This window comes from Phascolarctos cinereus, unplaced genomic scaffold, assembly GCF_003287225.1.
Source record: "Phascolarctos cinereus isolate Bilbo 61053 unplaced genomic scaffold, phaCin_HiC Scaffold_9;HRSCAF=440, whole genome shotgun sequence".
Taxonomy (NCBI): Eukaryota; Metazoa; Chordata; class Mammalia; order Diprotodontia; family Phascolarctidae; genus Phascolarctos; species Phascolarctos cinereus.
The window spans coordinates 2,676,325-2,690,727 of NW_027556402.1; the positions used below are offsets into that span (position 1 = coordinate 2,676,325).

The 14,403-nt window shown below is 47.8% G+C and overlaps 1 protein-coding gene across 1 annotated transcript in view; it reads left to right on the forward strand.

Moving 5' to 3' along the window:
• Positions 1–14,403, forward strand: part of PCM1 (pericentriolar material 1) — an 82,239-nt gene that overhangs the window by 45,875 nt on the left and 21,961 nt on the right. The window contains 5 exon segments of the mRNA XM_078148557.1: positions 1,272–1,630; positions 4,139–4,303; positions 9,896–9,952; positions 11,539–11,711; positions 12,040–12,171. Of these exon segments, the coding sequence (XP_078004683.1) occupies positions 1,272–1,630; positions 4,139–4,303; positions 9,896–9,952; positions 11,539–11,711; positions 12,040–12,171 (886 nt within the window).

Sequence of the window (14,403 nt, forward strand, 5' to 3'; positions counted from 1 at the left end):
TTTACTGATTTTTATCTCTGCTCCATGAGAGCCCGCCCGACTTCAGTGCACACACCCACACATGCCCCTAGGGGCTGGGGCTGCAGAGTGAAAGGGCTCCAGGCTGTGAGGGCTGCCTGCAGCATGAGCAAGTCCACACAGAGGGGTTGAAGAGGCTCCTCCCAAGACTTGGTTTGTGGGCATGTTCCTAGGTCCGTGCTTCAGGGCAGCTGGACAGCGCTGGCCTCAGAGCTGCTCAAGAAGGGGTATTCTAGGGCCCTGGAATCTTCTTCAGACAGTTGTGCTTGGTTTCCCAGACAAGGGGTTCCACTTAATTTTCTAACCTAGATGTTTGGAGATGAAGGTTTGGGGCACTAAAAATAAGGACAGGAGGCATAAAACCTCCTGTTGGACAGAGCAGGTCTGTGCCACAGAACCAGAAAACAAACAAGAAGTAAGCCCAGCCAGGTGTTTCTGAACTGTAACAATGCGTCTTCCAGGCAGGCCCCATCTTTCATGCACTCATACAGAGAAGCAAGTCTGCCTCTTTCTTCATTCATCTCGCTGTCTGGTGGGTCCCCTTCTTCAGCCAGCTGGGTTTGGGGAGTTCTCAGGCTTTGACCATTTGTTTGGCAGACAAATGCTAGGTCCTCCTTCCAGCCATCCCAGCTCTGGAAACAGTACCAGGAATGCGGGAGGCTCTTCTTGGGGTAGATCCGAATGTCCAGTTTGATCAGGCGTCCATGGGCAGTGTTGGGGCCCTGCTTTCCTTGGGCAGGATCTGGGACTCCCTCAATTTAAGCAGACTCCGTACGATCACAGGCTTCTCTGAAGTCTTCCTCACATGGTGAGTTGGTACCTTTGGGGCTCAGCCCAGGCCCAGAATAACCATAGGGGTGGGGTGTGTCTCTGGACCAGCAGGGCAGCATATGGGCCTTGACAAACCTTGGTTCTGTCTGAACTAGCTGGCCCTCAGTCCTATCCCTCTCCTCCACTTCAGAGTCCATTTTTCCTGGGAGTATCTGCACTCCTATCTGTTCTCTGCTGCAGTCTCATGCCAGAGAAAGAAAGAGCTTGTGCTTTGGGGTCTTAGAACAAGCCTGGTTTGCAGCTCCACTTAGGCAGCATTCACCTAGGCTGTGGTACAGACTTCTGTGGAAACATTCTGGTGACTGGCCCCCAGTGATTCTGCATCCCCAAATCTGCCTCTCGGTGTGAAGTGTAAGGGATTGCCCCTGGGGTGGAGAGTGGAGAAATGTATCGGGTAAAAGTTCTTTTGTTTTCCTGATAAGAAACCAAAAGCAGCCTGAAGAGGAGGTGGAAAGCAGTCAACCGGCCTGGCTGTTTGAGCAAGAAGGGGGTCTCGAGAAGCCATTCGTCAAGACTGGATTTGCAGCGTCTGGGCAGAAAACTGCCCACGGCGATCGCCCAGGTCAGCTCGAGGCCAGCCAGAGAAGGCGGCAGTTCGACGAAGAGTCCTTGGAGAGCTTCAGCAGCATGCCCGACCCCATAGACCCAACCACAGTCACAAAAACGTTCAGAACTCGGAAGGCATCTGCACAGGCCAGCCTGGCCTCCAGAGACAAGACCCCCAAGTCAAAGATGAAGAAGAAGGCTTCTGCGCAGCTGAAAGCTAGAGTGAAAAGCACCAGTAAGTGCTGGGGACTGGGGCCTGGGGCCCCGTATTTAGAGCCGTTGACCTGGCCGGGGCCGTCCTGTGAGGTGCTGCCGGGCATTGGGCGCTGCAGGTCCACGGTTAAAAAGGGAGGAGCTGAGACTGCGGGAGATCAGTAACCGGGGCTGGGGGCGTGTCCAGCCCAGGCTTCCACATTGCTCTCACTAATGTGAAGTACTTGATTTGGTTAAATTTTTTTTTAATTCCGTAGATCAAATTTAAGAAGGTGCCATTTAATGCCACTAACGTTCCAGTCCACATTCTTTTGTGAAGTCCGTAGCAGATCAGCTCTGCAAGTCTTGTGATCATGCAGAAGCAATCTCCTGCCTACCCCCCTACCCCCCCGGTTGCTGTTGTCCCAGTCCTGTTTGTGCAGGCTCCCCATCTTAGGGCCAAGCGACATGACCATTCTGCCGTCTACACGGTGTTTGTCTTATCCTCATTCCTCCTTTGTCCCTGGGTCACTGCAGCCCAGGCTCCCCCATCCTGTCTCTCTGAGCTAAGCCCCTTTAAGATCCGTGGCGCACAGGCAGGCTGCTCCCTCACCAGCCTGATGTGGCCCCTGTGGACATACAGCTTTCTCACTGGCTGCCTCTCCATCTGATCCTTTTCCACGGTTCTCTGGACCAGAAGTGTTCGTGGCAGTGACCAAACTCCCCACCCCTCATGAGCATCACACTTGGTTGGTCGTACTTTCCTCCTGGATGTGCCTCTCAAAAGGAAGGGCAGCCTGAAAAGCCATGGCCCTTCTCACATCCAGAGCCTTAGCACATGACCTCCAGGCTCTGCACCCATCGCCCATCACTCGTCTTTCTCCCCCGCCCCTAGGCTTTGCTCTTCAGTGCCAGGGTTTGACTTGCTCCTGTTCACAGTCTCTTGCTTTTCTGCCCAGGACAACCTGGGGCATCCCTAGTGATTACCACTACAGAAGGCTAGAGAGGCCGGCAGACTTCATCTTTCAGGCATTCCTGGCACCAGAATCTCAGCAGGGCCTTTGTTGCACACTTGCATTGCCGACTGCTTGTTAAGTTCCTCACAAGCCCTCCGCCAAAGGCGCCCTTGTTACCCACGTCTTCCACCTTGTTGATTTCCCCGATCTCTCCCCTCTGGCGCACTTAATGTATGATGTTCCACGTTATATGGAGTGTGTGTTTGGGTCTTATTCCCTGTGAGCTCCAGGAAGAGAGAGGTCTTCTGTAAATGCTTTTCTTTACAAATGAGCAATGATTATTTGTTATCGTGTTAGTGACAGATTTGTGTCATGCATATTCCCCAGTGCACATACGAAATGCTGGATGAATGGGAAGGCTCTAATTCGCTTTAATTCTATGGAAAGCTATTACGCATTGTTGTGCTTCAGACACTTCGAGATGCTAGAAGTGCCAGGAGGATAAATGATACAGTGTCTGCCTGAAAAGAGAGTCTGTGATCGAATGGAGACTGTATCATGTGAACAAAGAAGGCAGGATGTAAGAGGGTCCCCTCCAGGTCAGAAAAGGCTTTCTGGAGCCATCATTGCACAGAAGGTGGGCCTTGAGGGAAGATGGTATTTGTTCAACAAGGGCGATGGTCCCCAAGCATTCAGCCTGGGGAAAGAGATGGCCATCTCCTGGTTTGGTGAAGAGCCAGCAATCTCACTGATTGCACTGGGCCATCGATGAACGTCAGTACTGTGGAATAACGTTAGAAAGGGAGGTTAGAGAGTGCTTTCGGTGCCAACCAAAGGCCTTCCGATCTATAGGCAGGAGGGAAATGAGGCTTTTGAATGACATGGTCAGGTGTGTGCCTTAGGAAGCTTATTTTGGCATCTGTGGGAAAGATGGACTGAGAAGGGAAAGAGATCGGGGAGGAGACAGAATAGTCCAGGTGAGAGGCAGACACCATGGATCTGTGTTGGGGGAAGAGGAAGATTATTGTGGAGGTGGAATGAGCCAAGCTTCATAACACGACAGCCAGGAGACCAGTAATCCAGATCAGAGGTCACGAAAGCCCAGTAGTGAACGCTGAAGAACAGCTCTTTAGCTGTAGACATTTAAGTAGTTTTCATTCATTTGATTGGCATTTTATTTGGGATCATGGACTAAACTTTCCCACTAAATCTAAGTTAGGAATATAGCTAATGTTCTATACATGCTGTCACTCCATCCTTAGTGGGGTACCTGAGGGGCTCCAAATGAGCCTGAGTCTTGTCTCTACCCTTTTCTGGGGCTGTTTCCAAGAATCCTGATGAGATCTCCTTTCCATCCACACCCCTCACCTGTAATCTCTTACCAGGCAGACACTTGGAAGACGAGAGCAAATTCCCCAGGTGTGGGTGCTAATTTATCCCCTCCACATTTCTTTTGACTTCACCTGCCTGATCCTTGGGGCCCCAGTTCTCCTCTGCTAGCATGGCATTGACTCTCAGAATGACTGTAAACTGGGTTACGCTTTCAGTGAGCCAGGCGCGCCTGATGACAACACTTGTCCCTTTTTTCACCGAAGGGTATGAAAGTGCCAGTATGTCTAGTACGTGTGAGCCTTGCAAGAGCAGGAACAGGCATGCAGCCCAGACCGAGGAGCCTGTTCCAGCAAAAGTATTCAGCAGAAAGAATCATGAGCAGCTGGAAAAAATTATAAAGTATAGTCGATCAACAGAGATGTCCTCAGGTAAGGGGGTGGGAAGAAGTGCCTGCCGTGCCAGACTGGCACAGTTTGGTCCAATTGAGGTTCACAACTGCTTTTGTGTGTGCCTGCCCTTGGTTTTCAAAAGCATCCTTTACTTTCTTCTGACTTGATACCTGGGATCCAGAAAGTCCTGCTTCTTCAGTACGGGAGCAGCAAAGTGGCACAGGGGTTAGAGCTCTGGCCTTGCAGTCAGGATGACCTGAGTTCAAATCCGGCCTCAGACACTTGACGCTTACTAGCTGTGTGACCCTGGACAAGTCGCTTAACCCCATTGCCTAGCCCAAAAAAGCAGAAACAAAAACAAGAAGAAAAAATCTTCAATAGAATATGTAGAAATGAGACGTATGCTCAGCAAGCTGACCTCATCTCTTAGTTCTGTGTGTGCGCTGATCATTAGAACCTGCTCGTGAAGCCCCAAAGGACATTCTGGGCCAGATCTCAACCTTCCCTCTGGTGCCTTCAGCTGATCCCCTGAGCGTTTCACTTTTGTCCTGCCCTCCCGTGAAGGTGCTGACAAGTGAGACCAAGTGTGAAGGGCTGTAGAGATGTTAGGTGCTGCTGCTGTTGTTAATGACTACATAGATACCAAACAGCAGCACTGGTGTAATTCATGGGATAGCAGAGACACCTTGAGTCAGCTAGGTCAGGCCCTTCATTTTGCAGATGAGGAAACTGAGGCCCACAGAGTGAAGTGAACTGTCTGAGGTCACACGTGTTAAGTGGTAAATCTAGGCAGACCTCTGGCTGCAAATTCAGCAGTCATAGGATCCCACAGTCTTAGAATTGAAGTCACCTGAGCAGCTGTCCTGTGCAAGACCTGTCCAAAAAGGATTCCCCACCGTGCCGTACCCAGTAAGTTGTCATGCGTTGTTTGTCATGACATTAGGGAGGTGATGCCATGACATGCAAGTGAACTGGATTTAAGTGAGGCAGGGCAGTGTAAAGTCACCAGCCTCACTTTCTCCTCTGGAGCCATCTGGGTCCAGTGGCCAGGTATAGATCAGGATGACTGGGGCCCTGGATGAAGTGGGAGACCCTGGCCTTTTTAAGCTAAGGTCTTTCCCAGGTCTCAGTTTGATTGAGGCAACACTCAATCACTGATCAAGGCTAGGTAAGAAATGAGGCAGAGAATGGCCTCTTTTACCTAGTTTAAAAAAAAAAAACAGACCACAAAACAAAAACAGTCTGGCAGGGGAAGACCCTCGGGGTTTCTGGCCAAAACAGAAACAATTGATATTTACTCTCACTCTGAGCCATCAGAACCCAAACAGTGACTGAGAGAGGCTTGGGCTGGGACCTGTTGTTGGCTGGTCAGTGGGAGCCAGAGTGATTTGGGTTTAAGGCATGGTCCTTAAAGAAATGTAGCCTGTAAACCTCAAGATAGCTTGAGATCTCTTTGATCTCAAAATCCAAATTTATATTCCTTTGGGCAGAGCACCTGCAGGTAAGGGTTATGATTCCCAATGTGGACAGTTGTCATCCAGTACCCTCTTGGAAGCTTCCAGTGACAAGGAACTCCTTTGAGGGCAGCCTGAGCCACTTTTGGATGGTTCTAATTGTTGGGAAATTGAAATTTGCAACAGAACAAGTGTCTTGTACTTGACAGCCCTCAAATATCTGAAAACAGTTACCCTTTATGGCTACCCAGGCCCCAGATCTCTTCTCCAGGCTGTGATCTCTAGTATTCTCATTGGGCATGGCCCTGGGGCCTGTCACTCTCCTGGCTGCCCACCTCTAGATCTTCTCTCACTTAATGCAGTCTTTTCTAAACTGTGGTGCTCAGAAGTAGATGCGGTCTTCCTACTGTGGTCTGACCTCCTTCTTCCTAAGTGGCCTGGGACCCCATTCACTTTTTTGCTGTTGACGCCTGTTGGAACTTGCAGCCCCCCCTCCAAACCTTGAGCCCTGAGCTCCGTGTCTGGCCAGCACCCTCCTCCTCCATCGTCCACTTGTGAAAGCCAGTCGTTGGAAGTCCTGCAGACTGTGTGTGCAGGACTCCTCTTTTCCAGCCATTCCCTGTTGTTTCGTGGATACCCTCAACCTGCCAATGCCTTTGTAAAATGAGGTTCCGGGACAGCCCCTGCCTGCTGACCTCCCCAAGCAGGGACACTCCTTGCGCTTTGAGCCTCAAACAGAGTCGCTGGTCAGCCACTATGTCACACCATGGCCCATGTTGAACCCCCAGATCTTTTTCCCATGAATTGCTTTCCAGCCCTGCCTTCAGCATCTTGTATTTCTGACATTGATGTTTTGAACCAAGGTGTCAGACTTTACATTTATCTCTATTGAACTGCCTTCCCCCCCCCCCATTAGAATGTAAACTCTTTGTGGGTTGTTATTCTTTGTTTTTGTGTCTCAGCACCTGGCACTTGGTAGGTGCTTAATGGTGCTTACAGGTGCGTGGCTCAATGGGAGTGGTGTAGGGTGTTGGTCTAGGGCTGCTTTCTGCCAGGCTGCTTTCTATTTCCATTCCTTGTTTATCAGACTCAGAATCTTCACAGTATTTTGTTTTCTAGTCCTTCTGGGTCTTGGTAGTCTAAGCTGTTCCCCTGACACAGTTTTTTATTTAGCTCAGCTTGTTTTGATGCGTATTGTGTCACATAATTTGGTTTTAGATCTGTTGATGTTAGGTCTCCCTAATGCTAGGCTCCCTTCTTTCCTGCCTTTTTTCCCCCCTCCATTTTTCTCCTCAAGATTCTAGATGTTTTTGTTTCTCCAAGTGAATTTTCAGATTTGCTTGTTTAGTTCTATAAAGTCACCCTTGGTAGTTGGATGTAGCGCTAGATTGGTGTCTGTGGGAATGAATGAATGAATGAATGAATGAATGAATGAATGAATGAAGTGTTGATTAAACGCTTGTTGTAGGCCACGCATCACATAGCCTCATTTCTTTTGTGTCAGCAGGGCCACATGTGAACAATGACTCTCTCAGGAGCAGGCCTCTTGTGGTTCCGTAGACAGCGTTTTATAGTTGTTTGATGAGTTTTATGAGTTTGTCTTGGCCGAGCAACTCCAATATTTTATGGGCTTTGTAGTGATTTTGAATACAGGGTTTCCAAGCATTTTCTAGAGTTTTTTATATAGTACTGTCTAGAAACACTGCTTGTATTGCGTATTGGAGGGTTGTTTTACATCCTGCTACTTCTCTGAAGTTATTGCCCTTTTTCTTAGTTTCTTTACTGATTCTCTGGAGTTTTCTAAGTAAACCACCAGGTTATCTGCCATCAGATAACACTGTCTTTTTTTGACCACTGTTTATACCTTTGAATTCTCTCTGCTTTTATTTCTGTAGCCAGCCTTTCTAGTATTGTGTCAGATCACAGTGGGGAGAGTAGGCGCTCTGGACTTCTTGGCAAAAGCATTCGAGCCATCCGCTCAGTGAGCATTTGTGAAGTGCCTGCTGTGTGCTCAGCCCCAGAGCTGAGTAAGGAAGAGAAGCGGCCCTTCTCCCCAGGAGGAATGGCCCTCGTGCTTAAGGCCAGTTCTGATCCCCCGGAGGAAGTCGAGTCTTCCCATGCGTGATCTCTGACGACACGAGTCAGCATCCACTGCTCTCTCTTCTCCTGACTAGTTGTGCTTCGTCTAGTCCTGGTGACTGGGGCTCCTCAAGGGCAGCTTCTTTCGTGTCCTCCCAGGTGCCAGCTCTGCCTGGGCTCTCCAGTCTGTCATCCTCTCCCTCCTGGGCTTCTCCTCTTTACCCTCCTCAGTGTGTGTGAGCTCTCTGGCCTAGGGAACTCTCAGGGAAGGAAATTCCCTTTACCAGAGCACATTAGTCCCTTCTCTTTACCTTAGGGCCTTGGAAAGTTGCGTCAGGCCTCTGATGTTACATGTGACTTGTTGGGGTCATACAGTCAGCATGGGTCACAGGCAAGATCCTCCTGTGTTTTCCCTGAAGTGTCTCAGATCTGCTTTCCTGATGTGTAGGAAGTGTTAAGTCTCTCTGTGTGAGCCGTGTCTAGCTTTCCATGCAGTTGTTTTCCTCCCTAGGTGGCTGCCACTTCTACCCTGGCGGCCAGCCCCTCCTTGTTGATAAGAATCAAGTCCAGAATCGGGGGGTGGGGGCCTTATTTCTTCCTCTGCCTTAGGAAGGGTTAGATCATTACACTCGGGATGATGAGCTATTCTACATCACACTGCAAAGAGCTCAGGCAGATGTCTGGCTGAAGGGGAGCTCCTTCCGGGTCAGGCTGATAGTAATGTTTCCCAGACTCCTTATCTATTTCCTGTTTTGGTCCAAGTGGTCCATGATGTAGTCCTCTTACCACCAACCTCCATCCCTCCACTAACTTCTTTTAAATAAATTTTGCTGACATTCTTTTGTATCTTCCGTCACCACAGTATTCCATTTATCCCTTCCCCCTCTCAGAAAGTCCTCCCATGTGACTAGTAGTGTTTTTTTTTGAGAGCATCAAAAAAAAAAATCCACACAGCTGATCCGTTCATTGAAGAAGTCCAAAACATGTCAATCAGTCAGTTGCACCTGTGGGCCTCCCCACCTCCACAAAAGGATGGGTTCCTCAATTAAAATCGATCTATTATGATATATTACTCCCTCCCTCAAGGGCTATAAAATTGTGAGCACGGCCTGCATTTTATGTAAGAGAACTGACATAAAGTACGAGATGGGGAAGAGGTGGCTAGAGCATTTGCAGAAACACCTGAGGACGTGGCTGTGCCGTGAGCTTCCTAGGCATCCCCGGATGTGTCCATCAGGCAAACTGGTGCAGGCCCGTGCTGCCTTGGGTGAGGCACAGAGCCTAGGGCCGGGGGCGTATCCTGCTATCCTCCGCAGAACTGGCCAGACCCCCATGAGGAGGACCCTGTGCAGTGCAGCTGAATCAGGGGTGCTTGAATTGTGGGTACCTAAATGCTGTCTTTAGGGGTTTGAAGAGCTTCCCAGCATGAGTGGGGCAGATTGCTCTGCTTGATCCCAGAGAACAGAACCAAGACTAAAGGGGGTGGTTTTTAAGAAGTTGAGAGGTAAGGAACACTTGCAAACCCTTAGAACTGTCGGGAGCAGGAGTGAGCTCCCCAAGGGAAGTGGTGGCTTCCCCCTCCTGAGAAGGCATCAAGCAGAGTCAGGTGACGAACTCCTGCCCACACCTGTGGGGCTTAAACTAGAGGCCTTCCAGCTCCCACATCCCATGGTTCCCCTGAGTGGGCCTGGGCTGCAGTGTCCTTACATGACCTCCAGAGGCAGCCGGGCCAACCAGAGCAGAGGGTTTCAGGTGGACAGAGGGAAGGTTTCCTCTTCCTTTGGCCTAGGCCACAGGCTGCCTCGTGCCCACCCTGAATGCAGAAGGTAGAGTCACACTTGCTGGTGTTCATGTCAGGTCAGTCATCATTTTCTGTGGTGGATCTTTGGGGGCTTTTGTGATGGGGTGTGCCTTCACACGGTAACAGAATTCAGAGTGTAAAACTATAAAAAAAACTCCTCCTTTGGTCTCAAAAACAACTTGAAAGAGAGTTTGGGTTTGTTTTTAAATTCCAGTGACTCATAGATAAACCCTGTGTTTACTACTCATCCACATTTTGTGTTCATCGTTGTATCTGTCCCTTCCCCTTTCCCTACAGCACATGCTAGGAGAATACTTCAGCAGTCTAACAGAAATACATGCAAGGAAGCACCAGGTAATGCACCAACCGCTTAGTTTCAATTTCTGAAGAAAAGCCTCTGTCCGAATTTCTCATCCCAGACTTAGTGCTGTCAATTTACTCTGTTTTAGTTGCAGTTTAATGTATCTGTGGGCGAGTATTTGACTAAAAAAATTGTTTAAACAAACAAAAAAACCCACTGTTTGAGGGATCTGATAATTTTATAATTTCAGTTACTATTGTCAACTTTTACTTGGTAGGGCAGTGTGGGTGTGTGTGTGTCTATACACGTGTATGGGAATGTGTGTGTGGGTCTCCTTACAAGTATGCATTTCTGTGTGCACGCACGCAGGTGTGTGATTTTCAGCTTGACATTTGGAGCAGATAATGTTTGGCTTTTTGAGTTATTTAGCATGTAGTCATGAGATATTTAAAGCACCATTTTCCATAAATTAGAATTTAGAGTTATTCCTGATTCCTTGTATTTGCCTTGTTGCTGCTCCTTGGAGAGGCCAAAATCCTAGACTTTGCTGAGTTTTTAATTAGTAATATCTCCCATGGAAGTCAATGACAGTCTGATTATACAGAGTTTCAAATTATACAGGCTTTCAGAGAGTTTTCTGAAGTGTCATTCTTGTATTTAAACTGGAGACTTACTGTCTTTTCATACTATTGTAGTTCTATAGCAACAATCAGTGAGGAAGAAACAGGAGGGTTAACATTTTTAAGAGTGGGGAAGGGGAAGCAAGCAGAGCCTGTGGAAGCCAGAAATTGAACATCTTAGGGACACTTACAGGTAAACAGCATCTGCAGCATTCAGAAGGTCACTCCAGGAAGCAGCAGACTGCATTCCTCACCTGTCGTGACCCCCAGCATTCCCAGTCTAAGAGGGGTCAGCTACACAGGCCCTCACACACACCCCCCCCACACACACACACCCCCTACCCCTCCTCTAATGGGACGTGTACATTAGTATAGAAAGTAACCATTTACTGAGATAAAAAGATGTCACTAATGGATAAGACGCTATAAGCCATTTATTTTGTGTCATGTGCATACGTGTGTGTGTGTGTGTGTGTGTGTGTGTGTAGAGAAGCAGAGAACGTACAATACAGAACCTTGACTTTTTGCTTACTGAATTTTCCAGAGTGTGTATTTCAGAGGAGCTCATTGTGTGACCTTGGTCAAGTCACTTAGTTCCCACTGATTTAAAAGGAGCTGTTCCAGCTCCAAAATTCTGTGACTTTAGGAATCACCTTGTGGGCCTTTCCAGGAAGAGCTGGTGTGTGTGTGGTTCTGTCACCACCTCTTTGGGAAGACCTGCAGGAAACAGTATATCTCATCTCATGGATGTACTAAGTAAAGTTTCCATTAAATTTTGTTAGAAAAGACACAGAAATGTGGAGGAAAGTGAGTTTGTGAGGCTATGTTGCAGGCCTGAAGCACCGTGTGGAAGAAGAGACACTAGACAGCACTCGCTTCGTCCTGAAAACACCCCAGCCTCAGTAACTTGTGGCTTGGGAGGACAGGAAGGGCCTGGAAGACTAGCGCTGTCATAGTCACTAGGAGGAAGCACCCAGCAGTTCATCCGTTTTGATTGTCTAATCTTTTCTGTCTTCCAGAAACTGGAAGTGATTTTTCTATGTTTGAAGCTTTGAGAGATACTATTTATTCTGAAGTAGCAACGTTGATTTCTCAAAACGAATCCCGTCCTCATTTTCTCATTGAGCTTTTCCATGAACTCCAGCTACTTAACACAGACTATTTGAGACAGAGGGCACTGTATGCACTGCAGGTAAAGAAGGGCCTCGACTCCCCTCAGCCGGGGCCCTCATTTCTCTCTGTGTCTGCACGGGGGCATCGTTGTGGACCAGCGGTCTTCTCTTGCTGTTCTCTGTACTTTGTGGCTACTTTACTGCTATAGCTGCACATCATGGCCCTTAGTGTAAATTCTCTTCTGAAAAGGTGACTTCATACCTTATATTGCCTCTATTGTCTCCATTTTAAAAGGGCGAGTACATTTAAATGTGACATGCTGAAAAATTATCATTAAAGTTATTGTTTGTTAATAATAGGTTTTTAATGATTATTTAAGTAATTAACTGCCTTATTTCTTTGTCTAGGACATAGTCAACAGGCATATTTCTGAGACTAATGAAAAAGGAGGTGAAAATGCCAAATCAGTGAATTCTACTACTTGGATAGCCTCGAACTCAGAACTTACTCCCAGTGAAAGCCTTGCCACTACCGATGACGTAAGCTATTGATGTTTCATAAGATGTAGGTGTGTTTTCATTCTACAGCAAATTGGCACCTACTTATTTTACTTCTTTTTGTGAATACACTCAAATGTATGTTGTTTTATGTTAGATGTAATTAGACTGTGGAAGTGCATTTCCCCTTTTAGCATGAATTTGGAGTCCCTTATTGATTTGCAGTCATTCACTTGTGAGAAGGGGACTTGTCAACAGTTAAGAACTGAAATTACCTCTGGAGGTTACGTCCATTGACCCAGTAGTATTGAGGGGGACGGTCCCTGGCTGGCTCACCAATGGATGCTAGCTGCCAGCCAGACCAGTGATCTGGACCCAGCACCACAGTGTGCAATCAGCGTGTAATCAGGCAAAGAGAACCAGAAGTGTAGGGGAGGACCCCAGCAGCTACTCTCATACAGACATTTCTGCAGTGGTCATGCTCAAGGTGGACCATGTGGGCCCTCAGCAAGCATGATAAAACATACCAGCCTCTAGGGATAGAAAGGCAAAAGTGAAAGTCCCTGTCCTTGGGCCCTTTATGTTCTAATGGGGGCACCACACATACATCTGCAGGTTTACATGAAAGGGATCTAAGATAAATCTCAGGGGGGAGGACCTTCATAGCAGGGAGACTGGGGAAGGGCATCATGTAGAAGGTGATGCTGGAGAGGCAGAGTTAGTGCAAAAGCAAAAATGGAGACGAGATGGGACGTCATGTGGGAGGAACAGGGAGGCCAGTGGGGCTGGTTTCCTTTTCCTAGCAATCGTTATTTCCAAGATTTCAACAGAAAGTTTTGGTTGAACGTTGCCATATGCACAGTATATATAAAATCTTAAAGTATTTCCACCTATGCTTCTTACCTTCTCTCCCTTACTCACCTGTACAATCTGACTCTCATCCCACTGGCAGACTTAGTTTGCTTATACGTAGATCTGTCGATGTCCAATCCCGGCCCAGAAATCTTCCATGGTTCTCTCTTGTCCACTGAGTTAAAACTAAGTTCCTTTGTTGTATTCAGGGTCTGTTACCAGCTGCTCTTTCCATCTTCATCCTTTTCTACTCTCTATGGCCTCCTCATGCCAGCCAATTTGGGCAGCTGTCTGCCCCAGAACACTTATGCTCTTGTGTCCCACACTTTCATTCCTGCTTTTCCTTATCCCTGTTAAATTCTTACCCTATCCTTTGTAGTCCAAATGCAGCGTCCTTCAGGAAGCCTGCCCTGATACCTCTCCCCTCCAAGGAAGAACACTGAGAATTATCTTCTTCCCCCACCTCCCCTTTATTTCGTCTAATAAAGGTCGTCATAGAGACCATTCACCTTAGCCTCCAGGGAAGTCTCCTTTTTCTGGGCAGCTCTACATACGGCCTGCCCTACATACTTATAACCTGTTTTAAGTAGCCTCCTCCATACAACACAAGGAAAGAATCCAGGGATACCAGAGAATCCCATGTCCAGGCCTACAGAGTCTGACCACATAATTCACAGTATCCAGGAACCACATCTGTGTTTGCTTCTCCTTATCATGGCACTGAGATTTCTTGCTTCCTTGTTCTGACTCCTGCAACTCAAAGCTTGGCCCAGGTTCTTGGTTTAGTCCAGAAATTCCTTGGTAGGTCAGGAACGTCCTCATTGCTCTCTGGCTGCCAGTTGGCGTTTCTGGATTTCCCAGCATGGCCTCAAGAAATGCCAAACCAGCTCTGCCTCCCTCCTTGGGCCATGACATTCCCTGAAAAGGGCTTCTGAGTTGCATCCCTCTGGGCAAACAAGTGTGTGTCTGTCTGGCCTCTCTTCAAAGCCAAGCCCAAAGGCATCGCTTAGAGTTAGGAACTTCATCATCGCCAGGGCAGCATTTTGGGGGGAACCACCTTCTGAGGCAGAAGGAGTTCCTGTCTTCTCCAAGATGTTACTTCATCTAGGAAGTTTCATCTCTCACTACCCTACTGTATACCGTGTGAGAGCAGGAACCATGTATTCTGGCTTTCCCCCAGTGCTTAACACAGTACTCTGTGCACAGCCTTGTAATAAATGCTTATTCAATTGAATGTCTAGTATTTACTTTGTAAACAAATTTATGATCTGTCCTTTTTTAATAACACTTACCATGCAACATGGTAATAAGGCATATGTGGTAAAGGGCGTGTAAATGCACATAATTGGTAGCCTTGAATCAGCGAGACCAGTGAAGAGGAAGCTAGGGGGATAATCCAGGTGAGAATTGCAAAAGGCGTCT